This window comes from Pyxicephalus adspersus, chromosome 5 (genome assembly GCF_032062135.1).
Source record: "Pyxicephalus adspersus chromosome 5, UCB_Pads_2.0, whole genome shotgun sequence".
Lineage (NCBI taxonomy): Eukaryota > Metazoa > Chordata > Amphibia > Anura > Pyxicephalidae > Pyxicephalus > Pyxicephalus adspersus.
The window spans coordinates 130,356,439-130,381,432 of record NC_092862.1 but is presented as its reverse complement, the minus strand read 5'-3'; the positions used below and the strand labels follow the sequence as shown (position 1 = coordinate 130,381,432).

Sequence of the window (24,994 nt, the reverse complement as noted above, 5' to 3'; positions counted from 1 at the left end):
AGGGGTCCCTTTATAGTCATTTATGATCCACATTTAGCTTTGGGTTCGTTCTCTTTTACATAAGATTTTCACTTGTCCCTCATTTTTTAGATGTATTATTTGTACTGAAATCATTATGTATTGTACTTGCTGCTTTGTAACATTATGAACTAAACTGATGTATGCAGCCCAGAGACTGTATCTTGCTTTGCCTCCATGGTGTTATGCTGCAGCTACCTTTGTTACTAAGAAAACCAAGAGACCTCTCAAACACCTGAAGAACACTGCAGAAAAGGCTTTGAACATCCGTTAAAATAGCTATTAACCCAGTAATTTTAAATAAAAAAAAAAATAAAGGAAAAAAATCAACAAAACAATTTTATTTCCAGTGTTTAAGTAGGTCTGCACACAGGCATGGTACAAGGTGGTAGACGATCTTCATGCAGAATTGTATTCTTTTCAATAAAAGAAACCAGTTCCACCCAGGATTTACTATCTACATGCCTATCATACAACATTTATATCAAATCTGGTATCTGAAGAAAAGATACACAATGTAATATATACATTAAGTTACTGTATCTTACAGAAAAAGATTAAAAATTCAAGTCACATAAAACTCAAAAGTCCATATTAAAAGTCGGCATATATGTATATAAAACTTGAAGGATCTATTGGAATGTGTAACCAATGGAAGCTCTGAATCCCAACTGTTAAAATCTGCAAATAAAACCTGGAAAGTGAGAAGATGGTTTTTCATGTTCACAGTAGGTTCCTCTAATTAGCCGGTAACAATATGGCACCCTAACACACCACATCATTTCATAATGAGGCACTTTTTCGAGTGACTAGATTTAAAATAAAAAATAAAGACATTGTTACATGGTGAACATCTGCTATTGAGAAAACCTCAGGTTATAGAAAGAAGGTATGTACACAGATAAGGATTAAAAAGCATTTTTGTTCGACTCTGGTATGCGCTTCCCATAGAGAAGGTGTTGTGTTATTCTGGCTGTAGCTGAGCTCTGCGAAGACGTTCCACAGGGCCAATGAATGAATTCAGCCTCAATACAGGCTGCAGAAAACAACAAAAAACAATATATATATATATATATTTATATAAAAATAATTCAGGCACAAACCTAAACACACTGGAAGTTTACTTCAAATGTAGGCAAAGCGTTGCTCACCGGCGGTTGTAGAACAATCAAATTCCGTCAGCAACTAAGACAAGCTTTGCCATCTCAGAACTTTACAGGATTGCCGGGGAGGGATGAAGGGGGACTGCCATAACACAACTCATTAGCATCAGGCCAAGTGAAAATGATTTGCCTATCTCTGAAGTTCAAGTATATGCCTGAGCAAAATGAACATTTAGGTAATACATGCACATTTCAAAATGTTTTATCTTGAGTACAGAAAAAGTCTTATTCTTGCCAAAAACTGATTGAGCTCCAAACTGTGGTGAAAAAACTTTGCCTTGGAAAACCCAAATAGTGTTGTCAGTCTTGCCAGAGCTCCCTCCTACTAGACTCAAACACCCTCCTGTAAAGACAAAAAGGGATTCAGTAGTCCACAAGGGGAGAGCTAGGTAAGGTAGCAAAGCCATTGTCCGCTCAAACAGGTTAGGAGATCACAGGAATTCTAGCGGAAGTTTTTTTTCCCTCTGAATAATCAAACACAGAGAAATGTGCATGTATCGTTTTTTGAATGTTGCCCATACATATGCTTTAAACAGACTGCCTAAGATAGCTCACTTTTTTACAATTTATTTTGAATGTGTAATGAAATGTGGAATTGATTTATAGGTACTGGTAGAACCGGGATCGGACTACCTGAGTACCAGACAGCTTGTGCGGATGAGCATCTACAGCAGAACTAAAGTTGCTCTTTGCTTTGTTCTGGCAGTTCTCCCCATTGAGCTGATCAGCTGAAGAATGGGATGAGAGTTCAGACTTGTTTTCTCTTATGTCGCTGGTGTCGTTGGGGCTGACTTGGGATGTTGATGACAATAGAGGAGCTGACGACGTTGGATCCGGTAACTTAGTGTTTTCTAAAACTGGCTCAGCAGGGCTAATGGTGTTGAGTTCTGATGTGCTAGTGCGTAATCGTTCTCGTTTGAGCCACGCTGAGATAGAGTGGTCTTGGGATGTACACTTTGGCTTCAATCGATCCACGGCAGAAAGTTCTGACTCATCTTTTTGAAGAGGCTCGTAGATTTTTAATGCATTTAAAACACTTAATTCACAAAAGTCCCTCTGTCCCCCTAGTGTGTGCCTCCGCCGAATATTTTTCTTCCTCCGGGTTTCGGCGGCGTGTGCTTTTTGGCTATCCAGTCCGAACATGTCGTCTGCGGAGGTTTTCAGACGCAGTTTAAGCCTATCTGTTATCTTAAGCTTCCAAGTGGGCTCTGGCTTTTCCACCTCGCTTTTTAGCACCAAGCCCAAGTCACTTTTTACCAAGTCCAAATTGCCAGATTGCGCTGCAGTTCCATCCGTCTCCGCTAAATGTATTGTGGAGGCGTCAACATTCTTGCTATCAGCTGAACATTCACTGTCTGTCTTTTGTCTTGGAGACTTTTTCCTTGATAAAGTATCACATTCTATAAGTTTATGAGAACTAAACCGCCTACTGTCCATTCGGGGGGTTGAGCTGCCCTCCGTACAGCTGGCGCTTCCTTCGGAATTCCGTCGGCTACCTCTAGACATTTCTTTAACTTGGCTCTGTCTGTCATACACATTGCTCGGACAGTCGCTTTCGCTGTCTGTTTCCATGGGTCGGCCTTCGCTGATTAATTCGCTTCTTTCATCATCTGCATCCTCACCTTTGCTCTCTGCCACAGACTGGACCTCGGGACTTATCAAATTGGGCTCCAGGCCAGCTGTATAGAAGGCTGACGAGGTGGTGGAGTAGTCAGAGGTAACAGAGCTCACCTCTGCAGACAAGTCGTTGGCTTTTTTCTCTGGGGTAATAAAAACATTAGGTTTTGGTTTGTGCACAGAGGCCTGGGATGAAGTGCTAAGTACAGTTCCTGAATCAGAGATGCTTTCTTGAGACGGAAACATCTTTGTGCCATCAGATGGTACAGCCAGTCTTTGTATAAGGTTTGGAGATTTGGGGGGTTTCGGAGGACAAGGAGCGATCTCGTCGGAAGGCGTGCTGTCCTTCCCAACATTATCTTCTGTATATAGACTTGTGTCTGTGTCTTTTAGAATCAGTGCTTTAGGTTTTCGAGGAATGTTTGCCTCTTTAGTTTCTCCTTTTCTATTCTCAGGCTTCCGAAGTTCCACTGGGGAGGGATCCTTTTTATAAAAAACGCTGTCTACCTCATCCTCTGAGCTGCTTGGATGGGGTTTGTCTTTCTGCTTTCTTCGTTTTCGACTGGCAGCTGCAAAAATGGAGGACACTAGCAGCTCCCGGCTATACTGATCTTTTCCAGATCCCCAAGAACCCTGTGAAAAAAAAAAAAAAAAATTTTAAGAAAACAGAAGTTCACTTTGTTTTAGACTATTCAGATGTTGCATCTTGGCTAAGTAATGCAGAAAGCAAAGTGCAGCAACTCTTAAGCTACATAGAGGATTCTCATCTGATTCTCAACTCAAGCCTCGTTTCAGACAAGAATCCGACGTGTACAGCGGCCGTCTGATGTGGTTCATGAATCCATCCTGGCAGATCCATGAATGACAGAAGACGAACTACCGCAATGAAAGTGAAGGGGAGAGCACAGTGGGCGTCAGGCGAGTTTACTTCCACTTTCATGGCATCTTTAAAAGAAAATCAGTAATTTTAAAATACAAACACATTGCAATTGCTTAAAAGGAATTTCATATTTATAGAAAAAGTCCTATTTATGGAGTCTATCAATACTCCCGACTTTTAGTTTCATACACCAAAGCAAAATTGTATTCAAAGGTGGCCTAGTTTACATAAACGACAATCAGGGTTTGTGGTATAATTTTATCTGGACATACCTTAGATTTTGCCGAGTCACTAGTAGCGGAATCTGTAGGACAAGAGAAAGGACATTGGCTATCAGTTACGTATGATGACGAGAAATACAATGGCGACAAATAATGCAAGGCTTTATGGAACGGACAAGCACAGAACATAATGTGTCAAAGCAAAAGAAAACAAAGGGGATAGTCATAGCTCACAAAAGATGCAAGCTCCACCACAGAAAGCCACCGCCATGAAAGGATGCTGTGAATTGTAGGCAGAACCAGCTCAATGAGAGGAATGGCAAGGAACCCTGTTCTTAGAAATAAAAAAAAAAAAAAAATAAAACACTGAAATTTAAGTGACCCATCTAAATGCACTGATCTTTGAGGCAAACTCCCAGAAAGTAAGCAGGTAAACACCAAACAGGCCTAGTCTAGCATGGGGCTAGTCAAGTGGATCCATAGCACAGGAAGGCACAGAAGGGTTAACGCTGTAGAGTGGAGCATTATTATAGAGCAGAGCTAACAATCATTGCTGAGAGGTCAAAGTCTAAATCTCATTAATTAACAGGCCACATGGGAATATAAGTTCTAGGATATAATGGCTACTGGGGTGAGCCATTCTGAATAAGACCCTATTAAATGTGCCTTCATTTCTTGAATAGAGTGAACAAGGACTTTCCCTATTCAATCCAAAAAAAAAAAGCCAAGATTTTGCACCCAGTGCTAACATATGCATAGATGATTGATTGTTTTAAAGTGCTGGACTTGGGTGATCCAACAAACACGAAATGATTTTTTTAAATGCTGTGTCTAATGTTTTTAGTCCCGGACCAGATCCATTCTAGGTTTGCTTAATCACCCAGGTTTTCCCACGATGAGGAGTCTATATTTTCTATTCTTGGAGAACTTTCATAAATTAGACCCAATTAGTAATATTACTCTTCCACTGCCCTGCCTTATATTATAAAATTTGTTAGAAAGGTAGGACACTTCTAAGTATACGTTAAGACATTCTGCTTTTTAGTTGTAGATTACGATAAGGAAATGACTGCAATTCATTTCAGTTTATTTGCAGTATACTGTTGGGTAGATTTCTTTGGAAGGCACAGGAATTAAGAAATAAGGAAATAAGGAAGGAAATAAGAGGAAAATGGCTATCACAACAATAGGCGTGCCTATTAGATTTCTTATAACTTTCTGACCTGGTGACAATGACTAATAGTATAAATGGTGTCAATCATTTCAGCAGGGATACGTACAGCAATGGATACCTGACCTTCTAAGGTCTACCTAGTATATATTAAAAAAAAAAAAAAAACTGGCTATAGTTGCACTAAGATGAAATTGGCATTGCTGAATACTACAATATTCATGTTATGGCCTGACAGCTGGTGCACGGTGGTATCACCAAAGAGACCATATGTATAAAGGAAAACCTGTAAAGAGATATGAAGACTTCCATGGCCAAACTTCTGAAAATACTACTTTATTGGCTGTCAAGCTGAGCCAATGCCTTAGGCATACTTATTCTGAATGGGTAACCTACCGGTAAGTTTCCAACTTGCATGTTCCAAGCCCATGACTCAACGCAATGACTTCAAACACAACCAAACAAGTAGCATTTTTGAAGGAGACTAATGACAGCCTTCATATTTCTCTGCATTCAGGTTTCCTTTAAGGGCCCATACTAAGAATTGTAGTTAGTCTGCACAGCCACCAATCACATTCAAGTTCTCGTATACCGGATGCCATTTTTTCCTGGCCAGACTCAAATGTGATTGGAAGTGTAAGGTCCATAGAATGCAAGATGATTGCCCGTTCTATACTATTGCTGTTATGAAATGGATAATGAACATCGAGTACTGTACTGCAGGGAAAGAAAACCGAGGCTAGACAAGAATAAAGAGAGCAGAAGGGGCCAGCTAATGAATAGACAACGTCAATTGATGCACTTTTTTTTTTTTTTTTTTTTTGCAAGAGCTAAGCCCCATGCCACACCCCTTATAGACACATGGCTAATGCTTATGACCAGAAAGACTAGTAGACCATACCATGCTATCTCTCCTCAGGGTCTGCTTCAGAAATAACAAGAGATGGCAGAAAGACTTTTAAGAAAGTAGCATTGATCTGTTTAAAATACGCTGAGCAGAAACACAGTTGTAACAGTGCAGATTTTCTTTCATTCAAATTCGAAATGAGGAAATAAAATTAAAAAAAAAAATCTGGATAAAAGGTAGGGTCCATTTCACAAAAAACGGGGGTTTCTGCAGACAAGGCAGCTACATTGTGGACAGCAATCCTCCTTCTTCCTACAGTTCCAGCTGTCCACCACTGACATCACAGAGTCCACAAGTGACATCACTGTGTGGTAAACTCCTCCCATTTCGCCTGTGTCAACATCGGCATAAAAGATCTCACATAAGACAGGGAAACAAAGGGAGGAAAACACAATACAAAAATAAAAATCCCTTTAAAACTGGACAGGCTTTGCATTTAAAGGGAAACTTCTAAAGAAATGGGGAGGAGCATGCTTGGTTAGTGCAGTAGCAAGTAGGGAGAAATATGCCAAGATTGCCTGTGATACTAGTACTTAGCCAAGGAATAGGTGGCAAGTGGGGAAACAGAACAGAGAATTACTTTAGTACACATGTAGATGCTGTAAAACACTTCTGATTCCACAACGGGCCAGTTAAAGCAGTCGGAGAATCTGTCAACCAAGACCATCTTCCAAGCAACTCTGCAGAAGGAGTAGGTCATGTGACCAGCCCAATACCCAAAAATCTATTAAACATTTCTGCAATGGTATTCAAACAATGAAGTGTTTTTTGGCCGCGCGATTTACTTAGAAAGTGCTTTTGGTTGTCCCCTTTTGCTACTCAAACAGTAATTGAAAAAATAATTTTATTGCTGTCTGGGAAACCGCTGGGCAGATTTCTTCTCACTTCCTGCCCAAAATGACCACAGAAAGTTAGAGAACACCTCCCCAACAGGATCAGAGAACAATAAAAGCTTAGCAGTGCTTCTAGCATTTTATATTTTGTTTTAAGCTTTCAATAAGCTCCACTTTAAAGTAAAACTGTGCTGAAAGAATTGTTTGGGGTGCCATTCCTGGACTCTGTGTGTTATCATGCTGGTGGAATTGTTCCAATATTTTCCTAATGAATTAAAAAAAAAAGGACTATAGCAGCCTAAAAACTACTAAAACCTCTGAAGGAAGCCAACAATAAGGATTTTGGATTTCTCTTAGCACAGATTTCCTTGTAAAGCAATCAAGCCCTTTCAAACAACATGTTTATTAATTTTAAAATTCACAGTGCACACGCTTGTTTTATCTCAGTGACTCAAAAAATGGTGAATCAAGGGAGATGACGTGTGTTACATGGACTATTGGTGAATGCATACTCTTCCCTCAGTCTAAACCTTGTCAATAAATGTAAACATTTTTGCACAAAGCTTTACTCCATCTTCCAGAGATCCGAGATTCAGTTCTGCTATGCTAGCTGAAGCCATCTCTATTTTACCTCCAGCTCAGGTTCATATCCTTTAACAAATATAAAGGAGTATAGGGCAATGCCCCCCTTTCTTTAAATGAGCAAAATCACTTTTAAATAATTCTGTCATGAGGCAATTTTGGAGGCTGCTACTGTTGGTAGACGAAGCTAGTATCCCTACTGTAATGCCAATGTTCTGACTTTTAGAACCATTTTACAGTGTGCTGCTCCCAGATATGAGACTCGAGATGAACAGTATAAAAAAAAAAAAAAAAAAGCATTTTTCAAATGGAGCCAGCAATGCCAGCCTTCAGACTTCCCTCATGACACAATCACTTAAATTCTTTTAGAAGCCATGATTATTTTTTGCACCTAAAGATTATACTAATTCAGAAAGTGAAATATTCCCCTTTATTGTGGTATTGTGCCTAAATGATACCCTGGAAATGTACAATATATGTGGGGAAGGGCACTGGTTGGTAAGTGAGGCTGCCAAGGCACTCCTGTCCCTACAGCCCCATATGACAATGTATATACGTGCACATCACACCCTGTGTAAAGCTTGGGGTATTCTCTACTTATTTGACCATCTTTATGACCGTACCAGTCCAGCTTCCTCCTACTGATATGTAATAAGATGTAAAACAGCTATGTTGAGCACCTGTCTGTAATGCATCTCTCTGAGCTCAATATAGGTCACTGTATATGTATTAAATGAAATGTACCAGCACTGAACTACAAATTATACTCCTATTAAAAGCAAAGCCCCCTGCCTTGAATTTGAAAATTTGAAGAATTTAGGCAAAAATATAGATCTGTAAGACCGCAGAAAAAGAAGAACCTAGAAAAAGAGAAGAGGAATGTGCTGGGTTAGCCTGCGGGGTTAGACTGTCTGCGCAGGCAAGGGTTACCTGATATCTCGCCAGGGGACAGCCCAGTCCGTCCGATGTTCGGGAGTAAATGGTCAATATTGGGCACTGGCTGGCTGTCTATTGTGCCCTCCTCCTGGGCTGATGTCTATAGTTAATAAACAGAGATCTCTTCAACATCGTTACACGCAAAGACTTAGCGCTATTCTTAAGAACTCAATACAACGAAAGTCAGAAAACATTAGATCTAACTTGTGCCAAATGACTGAAAACCATTCAAACAGGGTTATATTTAAACATAAAAAAAAATAAAAATAAAAAAAAGAGAAGCTAAAAATAAAGTGTTAATATAATTTACTACAAAAATCTAAACCATAAAATGGGAGGAAACTGGCAGTGAATAAATGGTAATAGAACTTAAAAATACATTAACAACTAAATGAGACACATTCATTGTGTTCTGTTAATAGATAATCTTGGCTTTGCATCTCCCTCTTTCTCAGCCTCTGTGTTGGTCATTGAGGTGCCAATCACAAGAACCAGTAAAAATGGAGGTGCAAGGCCAAGCATGAAAAAAAATTACAAAATATGCAAAGGATTTTAGCTGTCACTATCTCTGAATGAAATAATCATTAGGACTAGCAGCACTGAATTGAACCACTGCTTTTGTATCATATGACTGAATTACTTAGGGTTGTCACATATTAACTTGTGATTCAAATCCATAGAGGAGGACAAAGACAATTGTTTGCAGGTATTCATGTTTCTACAAAGCAAAACTTAAAAAGCCAAATTTAAACATTTCCTGTAATGGCACAAAAGATACTTGAGGTCCTGCGCAGACAATATGTACCAAGATAAGCAATGGAAAGCAATCAAATTGCCTTTTTTCTTAATATTTGTTGGATGAAGGGAACATTTTTGTTATTGGGATGAACTCCATGCAAGAACTAAATATGGAACCTAAAGGAACACTGGAAGGAAATAGAAAATTGTGTGCATTTGACCCAAATCTACCCCAACTCAAACAGAAGTAATGTGGTATATTAACTGGACATACACTTTAAATCCTAGTTTCCTTTTACCCTTCAAAACAAAAAATGGTTGTATTTAGGCTTTAAAAGCCCATAAAAGATCAGAGATATGACAGCTAGAAACTCATGTGCGTCTTTAGTTTAACAAACCTACGGATTATATGAATGTGCCTCACAAACACTGCTGTACTGTCTTTGTGCTTTAACATAATTATTCATCCAAAATGCAGCAGGCTTGTGTATGAACCATTATTAGGTCGTTCATATGAATTCATTTTGGTTTATTAGTACTGCGCCTATAAGTTGCAAACAATCCCTAATTCAGGCATGAAGTTCCAGACATGCCAAACTCCAGACATCGCCTCTAAGAATAAAAAAAAAAAAAACACAATACTTACAATTGGCTCATCTCCACTCTCCTCTCCAAAAAACCAGTCATGCTAAGAACAGAAAAAAAACACAAAAATAAAATTACATCCCTGAAACCAAGATTAAAAACACTAGTGATAGGGTTATGCATTTGACTGACCCGCAGAATGAGGGTTTCCACAATCTTGTATTGGTCGGGCATGTGGGTGACCATGTGTGTCATATTATCTTCTGATGTTCTGACCAGAGTTGGACCAAACACTATAGCCAAGTTTTTGGGCTCCATCTAGTGGATGATAAAGTTTGTTAAACATGGATAAACTACAAAGTGTATTCAGTTATGGAATGACTAGAGTACACCTTACAAACTGGCAGTGTTCATAAAGGCGCACAACATGGAAAATATGAACTTTGATGATGATGATGATGATTACTAAACAGAACTTGTCAAACCGCACACTAAATCTGTCTTTCCTTACCACCACTGCAAGAAATGATTGGATATAGTAAGCAAACTCAGGTAGCCACATCATGGTTTAGAAGTTGTATAATGTCAACTACACAATCTTGGAGACAATAGGTAATGGCCTTAATGCAGCATTTGTAAACTGCTTGGATAATATACCCCTCCACCACTATTTTATTCTCCTATGAAAGCAGAAAGAGATAGCAAAGCTCCAGGTTCCAAACCAAAAACATGGGGTTGCCAGATTAGTCAAACCCACCATCCTCCCTAACTCAATCTTTTTGGTCAGGAGGGAAGACTTGAAGCAGTGGAAAGTCAACATAATCTTGAAACAATGCACATGGGATTTTGGATAAATACTATTACATAGAAGTCCACATCCTGGCTTTGGAGCTGTACATATATATATTTTTTTTAAATGTTTGCTACACAAAACTTGTATATTTCTGCACGCTTCAAACTATGCAAATATTCACACAGTTGAATCTCAGTGTGGTAAACTTAACTCCGCGGTAATCTACATTGGACAAGAGGGCAATCTTGATATTTCAAACAAATTTCTGCAATTCACCATTGTAGTGAACAAGTTTTTTTTTATCTCTGTTATAAGTGGTTTTTGTAACTCATCAAATGGGAATACAACATTAAAGTTCTCATTCACCGCATGGAAGACCTTACATCCTCCATTCGAGGCACTGGCAGGAAGGTGGCCAATACCTGGTTTCACTGGTCGCATTTCAGGACATCCAACAAATACCAAAATTATTTTACTCTCCCTTGAGTCCTTGCTGCCCTTAACTAGCCCACTCTCGTAGCACCCCCTCTGACTGATGGGCTCTTGAGGGCTATGCCTATATGGATCCCCTACAGGAGCAACTCCTCTATATTAGTGACCCTTTTGCCCCCTGCCACCCTTTGTCGAGTCTGTTCCGCCCACCCATCTACTTTTCTTTTTAAGATATGTTTTCCAGAATAACTCTAAATGTTAATTTAATGTAGTTTTGGACTTACATAATAAGTCCATTATAATTGTTGTTGAGAATTTCATTACTTGATGCAAAGTTTGCTCAAGTTTTTATGCTTCCCCCTCTTATTCCTTTTTTCTGTACCCCCCCCCCCCACCCACCTGAAAGTTTTCAATAAAGAATGTTTAAAAAAAAGTTCTCATTCACCAGAACCACATAGGAAATCCCTGCCCAATTCCATATATGATCCTGATATGGATAGAGATCCCCTGAAACTATTAGAACTCCTTTTAATTACCTTGTTTTTTTCTGAATTTTCTGCCACAGTTTTCAAGTGTGTACAGAGAAATTTGAGTGTTTGGTAATGGTGCATTGGCAAGTCACGGATCTGAAAGAAAGAGAACCAATGTTGGTAAAATACAACAAATGCTTACATTACATAAATATGTCCCTATGTCCATGCCCCTTACTAACAGACTCCTCAGATTTCCTAAGTTTCTAGTTTTCTATTATGACAGAAATACGTATGCTGTGGTCGCTGTCCTTAACATAACTATGACTTCCACTCAATGTTTTATGCCTGTGGCAGAAATACAGTCCCAGACAAGCAACATTATATAGATAGAACACAGTCAGAAGACACTCACCAGATTTCTCAGAGTCTTAAGTCTCTCATTGGGGTCTTCTTTACGGTTTGCTTCAATGAATTCATTGTATTTCTCTGAAACAAGGGAAAAAAAGTTCTGATTATTTCTCCTAACTAGACTAGTCTAAAAATGAGCAAATAATGGCAAACTATGTAATCATGGACTAAAGAAAACTTGACAGCATCTAAAAAAAATCTCAAACTAACGCTGCAGAACATTTTCTTATTTATGAATGCAAGGAGTGCGCACACAGAAAAGAACCACTAGGTGGCAACAAAATACCGACTGCTTCAATAATAAATCTTGTACTGGGTATGTTAGGCTTTGTCAAACACACAGAGGGCCGAAATCAAAAAATTAGACCAAGACAGAGGCTGAACCCGAAATCCACTGAAAAAAATAAAGTTTCTCTTTCTCACCAGATACAAAACCTTCCCACATGGAAACAGAGGTCCTGCCCAACACTCGATCCAGAACAAGCCCACAACAGAGAAAAAGGCCTAGGAATTTTTTTTTTTAATTTTAAACAAAAAAATTTTTTTTTTAAATCAAAATGATCTACCCACAATAAAAATGCTAAATATTATTTATATATATCCCGAAGTGATCAAAGCTAATGAGACATTGAATGGCACAACATTGCACTACAAGACTATAGTGACAGGAAAGCTACAGCTCACCTGTCATAGGAGAATGACAGAATGAGCAGGCGGGCCAGATGCAATTCACCTTCAGAATTCCCTGGGGGACCCCAAAATAAAGGCCTTGAGGGCCAGAGTTTGACACGCCTGATCTACACTGACTGTTAACCCAGCGTTTAAAGGTTTCAAATTCTTCTTTATTCTAACGGGCCAGTGCACACAAGAGCATTTTCTTGATGAGCTGTAGGGAATGCATCCTGCAGGTTAAAATGCCTCTGAAATGTTCAAAAAACAGCCAATCCTGCCCCTAAAGCCCCCATTAACATGTTTTTAAGCATTTAGGAGGCGTTTTCCTATTCCAATTTCTCTTTGCCACCTAAAAATCCATACAAAATCTGTATGGGCATTTTAAAGTGTTTAACATAAAGTCAATGTAGACTTAGGCCACGTACACATGTCAGATGATTCTCTTCCAATATTCACCTCAGGGCTGGTATTGGATGGAATATCGTCAGCGATATGTCCTAGCGGATCCACAAATGATGAATGATCGTAATGAAAGTGAAAGGGAGAGAGAGCAGAGAGCTGCTGCTTGCTCGTTCTCCACCCTCCCCATAGAGCAGAAGGGTGCTGTATGTACAGTGTTCACATTATTTCACACTTACACATCTTTCAGGCATTTGGTTGAATAATTTTTGCACATGTGTAAGCAGCCTTAGCCTTATACAAATTAATTCCTTCCAAGTAATAAAAATAAGACAAACAGGATTGTTTCTAAAACAGACATTAGGAAAACAGATCAATGATGGACCTACATCAAATTATGCACAATAAAAACAAAATAAAAAAGTGTAAATACATTAGATTCTTACCATTGGTGAAAAGTGGCTCTGGCAGCTTTCGGAAAAATGACTTCAGGAGACTGCTGATTACATTCAAGTCTTTCCATTTCTAGGATATCAAACAAGACAAATTATTTTACACTTTCATACACTGCAATACACAGAATATACAAGGGTTCATTTCTAAAGATTTTCAGGCCATGCAAAAAATGTGTAAAAAAAAAAAAAAAAAAAAAGTCACTTGAATACAATTGGACAGAACCCAGCCTGTTCTCTGCCACAACACATAGATGTGGCTTGTAGTGCCCATTTCTGGTAAATTCAGAGGAGAGGAGTCTGGCAAATCCTGCGTACAATGTGATAAGGGATATGTTGGTGTTTTGTAAAAGATCCCGTAGAAGGTTGGCTGGACCAGACAGCTCCTTCAAACTCACATCATCCTGCAGATCGACATCTGCCATTCCTTTGTTGAGTTCTTCCTGCATGCTTGCAATAGCTGCATTGTTTCCAGGGACTCTGTATATACCAGTGTTCTCCAGGCCTCTTTCCTCAACCAGCTTACAGCAGGTGTCCACTATCCATGGGATAAACTAGAAATAAAAAAAGGTTAGCTCAGGTCCTTTAACAAATAAATCTAATTGATTAAATCTAACCTATAAAAAAAAAGACAGTTACTTTATTAGTTTGTGCTGGGGGGCAATCATCCAGTCGAACACCAAAGGTGCCACCACTTGAGGGTTTCTTCTCAAAGGTCTTTCTCATCATGTTATTAAAGCCTTTCCGCCAAGTACCTTTGTCTTTAGGTGGGCTGGTGTCATCTATAAAAAAAAAAAAAAAAAAACAAGGTGCACAAGTTTATCTAAACCTTCTGCCCTTACAAATACAAATAATAATTCAATGATGAATAAGTCAAAAGATTAACAGAGAGCATTTTATGAGTCAACAGCGCACTTGGTCATGGGAGAGCGAAGTCTGAGAGTCTCTTTAGACACACAAAGGCTCTGATCCAAGGTGGAACCCATGACTCAAACACAAGACTCCATTATACAATAGAACTCATTTTTACAAGGCAAATACAGCCAATTCCTTGGCACCTCACCTCATCTTAAAAATTTTAAAGGGTAGTAACAGAAAACTATAAGTAAACTGCAACAGGGCGCCAAGATGAACCAAGGCAGACAAGGCCATTAGGCAGAAGTATTGGGCCTTTTTGTGTTTGCAGCTAGCTCTAGAAATGCATTATGGATGGCACGCATGGGCACATTCCTATGCAGCAACGTATGCTGAGGGCACAAGCAGAGCACAAACATGCAATTTGAATGATCACACTATGCACAAATAGGGCTTCAGTTTAAGGTCTGTCACAACAGTAATAAGTACATATCAAAGCTTGTGTGGGGGGAAGACCTTCCTAAGAAAAAGAAAGCAAAAGACTAATTTAGGGCTGTCCTACTGCAGCGAACATTTGTTTTACAGTATAGAGGTTTATCATTACAATTACAAACCTTTAGTAAGCAGTTTGCGCTCCGAGTCCTGCTTGGGGGAGTGAGGACTTTGCAGCTTGGAATCTGATTTAGTGCCTAGGATAGTCTGGAAACTCAAAGGCTGGCGGCCTGGCTTGGGTGATGGTTCAGATTTGTTGTTGGATGATCTAGAAGAAAAGAGCTTAGGTAAGGAAAGTTCTCTATGTGGTGACAAGACAAAACTGGCTTTTTGATTTCATACTTACTTTGATGTGTTGTAGCCACCAATTCTGTTTAAAATATTCTCATTTGCTTTGTCTGTTTGCTGCAGGAGAAAAAAAAAATGAAAATAGCCAGCAAAAAAAAAAAAAAAAAACAGCAACATTTTTGACTAAGCATCTTGTCTCCTAATTTTGAAAACCTGTTGACACTACAGTTTCTAATATGCAAGTCTACAGCAAGCAAGTACTGGTGTCTATGTAGCTTCAGATATGTACTCGGGCTTTTTTTGGGATCCTTACATTGGGAAAAAGAAAATCTCAAATTCAAGGAAAGAGCAACTTCAACCTGCTCCACCTTCAAAGATCTCAAGTTTGACCATTGACCAAATACAGAAAGTCAGGAATCAGGCCAGGCACAGATCCCAGACATTCTAGTGGCCAAACATATGATATTGCTAGTTGAGCATAACCACTGTCCAAATTTACAGTTTACCCCAACTACTGAACCAAAATTATGTTGTCTTATGCCATTGCTGTATTTTAAACAAGTAACATTTGGTTAAACTCTTGTTAAATGAGTTGAGATTTGATATGGTGAGGAAAAACTGCTACTGGAATCGTAAGTGGACACAAAAGACGCTATCAGAGCCACAAAATACTGCTGCTTACAAGTTTTTGTTACTGGTTCAAAAAGATAGGTGTGTCATACCTCATCATCCACACTGCAGTTCTCCCGTATAGCATTAATCCAAGCCAACATATCATCTCTGTCATCAGCTTGGAAGAGGTACTCATGATCAACAGTTATGATGCGAAATACATTCTTGCGCTTCGTTTCACTGTATGATATATCTGCTAAACATCCACAAAGGTTGAGGACGTGCTCCTCTTCAGACTGGGAGGACCAAATTCCAGCCGAATTCTTTTTGTCTTTGTGCAAATATAAAGAATTGTTTCGTAGTATGACATACATCTGTTTCCAGGGCTTCATGATTCGCTAGATATACACAAAAACACAAAAGGTCACATAACCGATAGCACCAATTTAAAGGTTGGGCAGATTATCTGGAGCTTAAATGGAATATAATTCGTTAATTCTCTCTCTATTTAGTATTCAGCAATAAAGCAAAAATAGAACCTGTTTCCTTTCCAAAGTACGCTTTATGAAACTTTTTCACCACCCCACCTATTTAAACCATGCACAATTCCCTTTGCCCTTCTTTAACAAACATTGTAATAACAATAAATTCACCAAACTTCCCTTTTAAAAGGTTAATCCACCTGTTATAAGAAAACTAAATTCTCTCTATTTATTACCTTTCCTTTATCGGTGACAAGCTGTCGGAAAAACAAGTAACCCTCCTTATTTGAATCGCTGAATACATCGGATGAAGAGCCTTTCCTGGACTCGGACTCTTCAGACGACTGGATGCTCTCTGGTGCCTGGAAGAAACAATTTGGGCAAAAATTATTTAGGTGGAATAATCTGGATAACTAAGAAATATAATGGTGAAAGAAGTGTTGGTGAATGCTTTCTGTCCTTTGTATAAGAAAGTGGCAGCTCTGACATCTGAGGTAGAGGGTTAGAGTATAGTACAATGATAAGGTTTAAATAATGTCTAAAAAGAGCCTTAGAGTTCATATATAGCAAAAGCTAAAATCAGCCATGCTGGCGGATAGTGATGAGGCTATACTAGATTCCCATTCAATCTAAGGAAGCATTTACACAAAAATCATAGCTGACATAAGGTCTCAGACTTTACAGAGCCGTCACTTCTCCATTACAAGTTATTAAGCCGCAAATTACTGAAAAAAACATTCACAAGAAAATAGCTTATTCCTTTAAAACTTCTAAAGCTATATCTTGATCACAGGAATCTCTCCTTTGCCTAAACATGATCCCAGGCATGGCTTTGATTTTGCAGCCAGCAAACAAGTTAAGCGCTACTTGGCATCTACACAGTTATGATGGAAGAACAAATAAATAATAAAAAAAAAAAATATATGCTTAGAATGATAAAAAAAAAAAAAAATCTTACTTTGATGCCTTTCAGGCTGGAGACGTGTTTCAGATTTCGTCTGGAAGTAAAGGGGGAAGAAAATTAATAAAATAAAGCAGGTTTAAAGGTGAAACAGGTAGTACGGTGAGGGATTAAGAAAAACTTACACTCTGCTTTCCTCTTTGTAATCATCCAGACCCTCATCACATGATTTAGACCTCTCTGCCTTGGAGCCAGTATACACTTCAAGAACAGTAGGTCTTGTCGACTCTGAAATGAAGTTGAAAACAAAATACTAAGGTCAATTGCCTTTTTCTTCTATCATGCAATCCTAACGGCCCTAGGTGTTCAGATTCCCTCATTTCTATGGAAGTGGTAATCTCCTACAGACTTTTTCAGCCACTAGCTGTCTACATGCACGTACACCTCCATGCATATGCCAAGTAAGTCAAAACAACAGACATGTAACAGGATGACAACACAGGAGCATAGTTAGGAGACAGTTGTCATCCGCTAACAAGAAGTGCCTGAACGTGTATATTCATGAAATGATAACCTGGCATTTATTTCATAAACGCTATGTAAAGTTTTAGTAAAAAAAAAAAAAAAAAATAGGACTTTTGCTAGCTACATTTACATGCTGAAGCTTATGGAAGATTAGACAAAGGATCAGGGTCTACTTTAAATGGATGACAGCTTTATAAATAAGAAGCAAATAAGAAGCAAGACCTCCTGAGAGCTTGCTTGGGCAGGGCCCTTTTTTCTATTGTATGATGGTATTGTTGTATCTTGTCCTGCTACTTTGTCTCACACTCCCACAGAGAGTGCCGTATGGATCAGCATGTGTATTACCCTTGTTTGTACTGTGTAATTATAGGTATACATAGTAATGTATCACTGTAATTGTAAAGCACCATGGAAGAGGCCGACACTAGAAAAATCCATAATCAAATGTTTGAACCGAAAGAGGTGGATGAAAAAAAAAAAAAAAAAAAAAAAAAAAAAACACAACAATAAAGAGGTAAAGGCCGAGTTTCCAAATATTGTTCTAAAATCCATACTAGCAGTGCATGTTTTGTAGATAAACTTATATTGTAGGCAGTAAATTAAGTGTCTCCACAACACCAATTTACAACCAGTGACAAGAACTGTGTGCACAGGCTTGGGAAATGCACTGAACCAATAGAATGATCCCCATTATTAGGTTTTAGTTGGGTCCTGATTTGTTAAATTACCTAGGACAGGGGTCTGCAACCTGCGGCTCCGGAGCCACATGCGGCTCTTCAGCCTCCTTGTTGTGGCTCCCTTCGGCTGCCGCGGGGAGATCTCTGATGGGGGATCCCCTTCCTCCCAAGACACTGCGGAGGAGGGGGATTCCCTATCCGGTGTTCTAATGAAAAAAATCTACCAGTGAAATAAATCTACCACGGGGCGTGTACAAATGGGTGTGTACAATGACATCCCCCTCCTTTGAACCCCAATTCCTCTGGAATGGGGAGATGTACAAAACCAAAAATGTAGGTGCAAGTGGGGGACACCTGTGACTAACACCCCCTAAAATTTAATTGTTAGGCTATCATCAGAACATAAAGAACTCTGCCCATCAAAAAAATCTACCGTTACACATTGCTGGAGGCACCTGAACCCCAATTTCTCTGGAACAGGAAGGGGGTACAGGTGAACAAAATTAGAGGTGCAAGTGGGGGACACCTGTGGCTAACATCTCCTAAAAACTCCACCCATCAAAAACACCTACCCTGTTACACATTGTTGGAGGCTTCTAGCACCTAAACCCCAATTTATCTGGAAACGGGGGTACAGGTGAAAAAAATTTGAGGTGCAAGTACGGGACACCTGTGGCTAACACCTCCTAAAAATTCATAAAAACTCTGCTTATCAAAAAAATCTACCCTGTTACACATTGCTGGAAGCATCTAGCATCTGAACCCCAATTTCTCTGGAACTGCTAAGGCATCGTCAGAACATAAAGAACTCTGCCCATCAAAAAAATCTACCCTGTTACGTTAGAAGCCTCCAGCTAATGTAACAGGATGATACGTTAGAAGCTGGAGGCTTCTAGGGGCATAGTTCAATGTTTAATTTATTTCAAAGTAGGCCTACACATGCACACTTGTTGTAACAGGTAAAATTAAAAAAATATTAAAACTTTTAAAAGTTTATAAACTGTGTTATGTTTTGCGGCTCCAGACTATTTTTCTTTAGTGGTAGAGGAGGCAAAATGGCTCTTTTGATAGTAAAGGTTGCTGACCCCTGACCTAGGAAATTCTAATTTAACTTACCAGTCTCGTGAGAAAGATGGCGGCATAATACCGGCATCGGAGAGGTGGGGCTTGGGGGAACAGTGGTTATGGTAGGAGGAGGCTGTACAGATATAGAGATTACAGCTGAGGCAGGAATGTTGGCAACCTCATGGTCAATGCTGGGGCTGGTGGGTTCATCTGAAAGAAGAAAATAGGGTTAATAACTATATAATACACACAGGTCAAATCAAATATTATTAATTCTGCAATTAAATTTTTTTTTTTTTTTTTTTTAGGAGTATCATGCTAACTTTATCACTAGTCCAAATACTAAAATACAAAATGACCTATAGCAAAAAGGTAAGAAATGTTAAATAAAGGGATAATTAATGCAAAATCAGAACACCGCCTTTAAAATTACATTAGATGAATGCATCTACCTATAAATCACGGAGCTAACCACCCACTGGGAAACCCAAAGCAAACAAGACAACAGTATTATTATGACAACCATTACAAACTAATGAATAAACACAGTTGGTCTCCGATTTTCATTTGGAATACTGGGAGAAGACTTGAGCCATCAAAGATGATGCTCCATTACTAGTTCAATACTGGCCAGACTAGCTCCATTGTTAGTTCATTACTGACCAAGCCAGCAAGACCATTGTGGGCCCCTTTTGGCAGAGTCTTGGAGATGACACCATCACTAGTCCTCTACTGGCCAAACCCACAAAATGATGCTCCATCACTAGTCACTTATGGCAAAGTCTGAGAGGACAATCCATTGTATGACCCTTACTGGCCAACTTGCAAGATGATGCTCCATTACTAGCAGAGTTAGCATTACACTCCATTAGTGCCTTACTGGCCAAACTTGTAAAATGTCGCCCCATTATAAGTTCCCTACTAGATGCTCTATCACCAATCCCTTCCTGGCCAAACTGCCATTGCTACACATTCCATTCCTAGGAATGGAGTGCGAGATTCTGCAGCATTTTGGTCAGCTAGTGTGACTTTCATTGTGTAAAGATGCAATTCTGCAATAAGCAGAACAAATAGTTACCCAAACATTTAATTTGTCAGTTTCTGTACAAATATGGGCACATAGATACATTTAGGGACATAATATCAATGTTCGAAGCACATAAGGTCTACAATACTAATTGAGAATCCTGCGGATACAAAAAAAACATCTGTGCAGTACAGATCACCCAAAGCACAATTTCTACTACAACATAAGAGCAACACAACTAAAGAAAAAGTAAAGTGAGTAGAACATACCAATGCCATCTTCTACCAACAGCTCATAGAAGTCATGACAATCCAAACATGTCCAGCAAACTCCAGTCTCCACAGCCAGCAGTGCCATGCTACATGTTGCAAGAGACAGTGCCCCCCCAGTACTAGGGCAAATTTTCACCAATGCATGGGAATGTAAGACACAGTTGCTATTACGGTAGAGAACTTTGCCTTGTCAGGCATGGCTAGATTTGTAACAAAGTACGAGCTTGCTAAGTACAATGCTCCTTCTCCCCAGTGCATTTGAGGTGATTTCATCTTGATGTGCGAGGTTTCACGTCCAGCCCCGGGAACGTTAACAAGCAAACATTTGTTCTTGGCTGTGCTGGAGATGCATTGTGCTTCTTTAATGGGTCACAAGTCGCTCTGTTTAAAGCTGCAGCATAATGCTGCTGTAGACAATGAAGAGCACCAGAGACTGCAGTACCGCTTGGTACAAGACACTAAATCAGGAAATGAATTAAAAAAAGAAATGGTTCCATTTTTTGCATTAAATGTGAATGTAACCAAAAGTTACCTTCCTTTAATGCTCCGGGATAATTACTATCTATGGAATAAATCAAAGGAATTTAAATGTTACATTTTAGTCTATTTTTTCTTCAAGATTTCTACATGCAACTTCATGGATGCTTGGAGCTTCCTGTATGAAAACCAGCCATTGCTGTTTGTTCTTGTGCAGGAAGAATGGTCTTGTATCCATCCTTCCCCGTAGGTCCATAGGGTTTGAGCAGCACCATGAGGGGGTCCAACATTACTTTTATAAGGTACTTGTATTCACATTCTTGTTGCTACTGTTGAGAGAGGGATTCTATATACCCATCCAGTTAGTAAAAAGGTGAATGGTCCCATGAAATGTAGGATTAAGTGAAAGTTTCTGTGCTTAACTTTAAAACATTCAAGGTTCCAGGAAAATGTTAGTTTACAGAAAACTTTTGCACTGGTACTGTAACATTACACAAGTAGTCTATACTTTACACCTGTGGCTTGTGAGACATACCTACCTCACCAGTAGTCATTACCAATATATACCAGATTTCACAACCTTTTTAACATAAGATAATCCCCTGAAATAACTTTCAGGTTTTCAAGGAACTCCTGCTATGATTTCTATATATCTACAACAAACAGTACATATGTGTGGTGGTCAATGGGAAAATTATTTACATTGCTGGCTATTGGGAAGAATGACCTGACCCTTACAGAGTCAAAAATATCATTGGTATCACTTACCTGAGAGGCACACATTGCTCAAAACCCCCCCAGCAACCTCTGGAAGAACCCTGGTTGAGAAACACTCCACTAAACACATTATAGATACGCCCTAAAGTCCAACTCCAGCGAAGACATTTTCGTTAGTAAAAAACTTACTGCGCTCCGTGTGCCCACTGGCAGATTTTACTTCGGTTTCAGTGACCAATGCTTTCCTATATTCTCATCCTATCACTGGGATAATGTAGTAAAATTGGGCCACAAGCATCAATAAAAAATACAACAAAAGAGTTCATTCTTTTTTAAACTATATAAAACTAAGGAGTACATTTCTGGAGCTTTGGCGGTAAAATCCAAGCTCAATATAGAACTGCAATGTATAAAAAAAAAAAAAAAAAAAAAAAAAAAAAAAGATTTTCAGTCTTCTGTTTTTATTCCTTTTAAGCATTGTGCAACCTCTCCTCAAAAAACAAAAGTAGAAAGAGGAATAAAAACGGAATGAAGATTTAATTAAAAAAAAAAAAGGGCATTTGTATAAAAATTAACAATGCATAAGATAATTAAATCACCACATTACTCAAAGTGTTCAATAGATGTGCACAAGCTGCTGGTAGGAGACACATGCAAGCAGGTAACAGTTCCATGAGTCCTACATAGCTTCCCATGTCCCATCTTGTTGGTATTATCCCTAGTGATCGTATATGAACTCTCTAAACTTTCAGCTTCTAGGGTTAAGCTCTTATCTATGAATCAGAAAGAGAAATATCCAGACTTCAGCTTTTCTGTGCATAGAAAGATTCTTCACACAAAAATATAGGATGTGATTAACTTACCTGTCTTATCACTGTCTACCTGATGACGCTCCAACCTGCCCATAAGAATGAGTCAGTGACCAGCACAGACATAACAAGGTGAATGGTGCAGAGATGACTATTTGTCACATACTTTGCCTCTTTCTGTGTCTCGGATTGCCTGTATATTGTTTTATGATTCATAATATTAACAATGCAGAACCAGCTTCACGGCAACATGATGCATCTATACTGCAATAACCAGATAAGTAACACTAAGAACGAACTAAATGAACTTTATGTAAAAAATAAATCCTTTGGGTCAACGTCTCCTTTAGCACTGATATTAGGTGATTACCCTGCAAATGTATTTCCATACATTTTATGCAGAACAATGAGTGATGGCAGTGCAGGTGCCTCCTATAGAAGAAGGGGTCAAACCCTCAGCATCAGAAATGCACAGAAGCAGTGTATTTTTTTTTTACGGTTTGCAAACATTGCATGCTTTGTTCTTTACTCAAATGAGATCTACACCCAAAATTTAAAAAAATAGAATGTAGAAAAAGAGCTAGGAGCAAAATAACATTTTTGAATTCCTCCATAAATATGGTAAAGCTGTAAAAAGTGGCAATTTGAACAAGCCAATTTCTAAAATCACATGCAGGCTTTAATGCCACAGTATAGACGCTTCGGAAACATTTGCTTCACAGAAGCACTGAGGACATTACAATAAATCCTCTGGAACTGGCAAGCAAGTGTTGCTTTGGAAGCACTTGGGTTCCCATAATAAGTATTTCTTGTGGTAAGGACACATACCAGCACCATAAGGGTGTTTATTTTGCATTGCAGATGTTCACATAGGGTCCCACTAGCCACATCTGAGTGAATGCCTGGGCTGTCCAGGTCATGAGAAGCTTTGTCTAGATCTTTGGAAGTGCAGGCTCCCACCCACATCCATGGAGTACAGTGCCTGTTCCCGAGAGAGTATTAATGAATAAGAATAATAATGTAAAATATTGGCACAGAGAACATTTCCTTTAGTGGAGTCTTTTTAAAATGTATAATATTTAAAACTGCAGATAAAAGCACAATCAAGTTATGGTAAGCCAATCAGTGAGCCACAATTGCTAAATAAAAAATAAAAAAACGAGCCGTGATAAAGTTATCTACGAATTACATTAGTAAAAAAAACTAAAACTAAAGTCCTAAATACTTGGCTAAGTTTGTAGTCATGTGCCTTGCTCTATTTTTTGACCTATAGAATGGAAGGGTCTCTCTTTATAAGATGGACACCTCTCGTTAGATGTCTACCCAGGTTGTCTTCAAAGGTCCTGAGAATTCCATTGACCATGTGATGATGTTGCAAGAAGTGCAGCAACAAAATTGGACAGCAGCAGCCCTTTTGAGTGCAGAATATGACTGGGGGACAAATAAAAAATGGATATTTTGCATATGGTGGGAGTGCAGTCCAACTTTCTAAACTGTCCTACATTAGACAACGTCATTGTCCCCTACCTTTGCTAAAAGTTGGCTGCCTACAAAGCAGATATAAAATGTCAAATATTGTTATCCTTGCATATGTATGCAAACATTCATAGTTGTGCAGTGCCTTAAAAAATGAGCTGGCTGTGGGGAAAGATACAATTATTCAATAAATGCGTAACATTACGGTAGTGTAAAGGCCACTCCAGCTGATAGAGAACACAAACATTCCCAGCCAATAATGTATATCTGCCGCATATCTTTACATAATCACTTACACACCTTCACTGATTTCGTCATTTGTGTTGAGGGTCACAACACGCCCTGTGTAGGGGTGTGCATACAGTGAAAGAAAAGTTTATTTTACCAGCAGAGATCCAGGCATTGGACAGCAGGCAAACCCAACAAACTGCAGCTATTGTATTAGGCAAGAATGGATAGTCGGCTCCTTGGGTGCACACAGCCTTGGTGCATTATGGGTGTAGTAGCAAGAACACGGCTCATACAGCTTATGCAACGCATCCGTTCAACCCAACAATCAATCAGGGTTACTAACTCCTCAGAAATGTACAAGAGCTTGTAAAAAAAAATGTAAGTCTGTAAAAAAGATGTAAACAAATGTTTTACAAGGGTCAGCACAAAAATATGTATTTGTCAGCAACCTGACAAATAGACAATTATCTTCAAGAAGGCTGAACCATAAACAGTAAATTTTAACATGTTAATGGCAAGTTAAAAGTTGTTTTTGCAACCTATTAGTATCTTGTGGATAAGCTGGGTGGGAAGGAGCTGTAGGCGGGTGGCAGCCCCTGTATGGTGACCAAACTTTTCATTAACCACCCAAAAACAGCCGGGTGGTTACTGAAAAGAGCTGGGTGGTGCAAACTCCTGTGCAGGTGCACAGCAGTTCATTCTTTCCCAGTAAATGCAAGGGAAGCCAGGATTGACGAGTATTACGGCAACCAAAGCTGAGCCACTCACCAAGCAGGTAGAAGAGACAGGCAATGTCTCTGCTGCAATA

The 24,994-nt window shown here is 39.0% G+C and overlaps 1 protein-coding gene across 3 annotated transcripts in view; it reads right to left on the bottom strand.

Annotated features, from left to right (window-relative positions):
• Positions 1-344: 344 nt before the first annotated feature.
• ARHGAP21 (Rho GTPase activating protein 21) overlaps positions 345-24,994 on the bottom strand; it is a 113,379-nt gene continuing 88,729 nt past the window's right edge. For all 3 annotated transcript variants that reach the window (XM_072412711.1, XM_072412712.1, XM_072412713.1), the window contains 17 exons: positions 19,229-19,387; positions 17,096-17,198; positions 16,968-17,007; positions 16,246-16,371; positions 15,638-15,925; positions 14,974-15,032; positions 14,750-14,895; positions 13,920-14,062; positions 13,679-13,834; positions 13,275-13,353; positions 11,762-11,835; positions 11,413-11,502; positions 9,844-9,969; positions 9,713-9,754; positions 8,323-8,428; positions 3,951-3,982; positions 345-3,431 (listed from right to left, as the gene is read on the bottom strand). In XM_072412711.1, the coding sequence (XP_072268812.1) occupies positions 1,782-3,431; positions 3,951-3,982; positions 8,323-8,428; positions 9,713-9,754; positions 9,844-9,969; positions 11,413-11,502; positions 11,762-11,835; positions 13,275-13,353; positions 13,679-13,834; positions 13,920-14,062; positions 14,750-14,895; positions 14,974-15,032; positions 15,638-15,925; positions 16,246-16,371; positions 16,968-17,007; positions 17,096-17,198; positions 19,229-19,387 (3,419 nt within the window). In that variant the 3' untranslated portion in view covers positions 345-1,781. The remainder of the gene's footprint in view (positions 3,432-3,950; positions 3,983-8,322; positions 8,429-9,712; positions 9,755-9,843; positions 9,970-11,412; positions 11,503-11,761; positions 11,836-13,274; positions 13,354-13,678; positions 13,835-13,919; positions 14,063-14,749; positions 14,896-14,973; positions 15,033-15,637; positions 15,926-16,245; positions 16,372-16,967; positions 17,008-17,095; positions 17,199-19,228; positions 19,388-24,994) is intronic.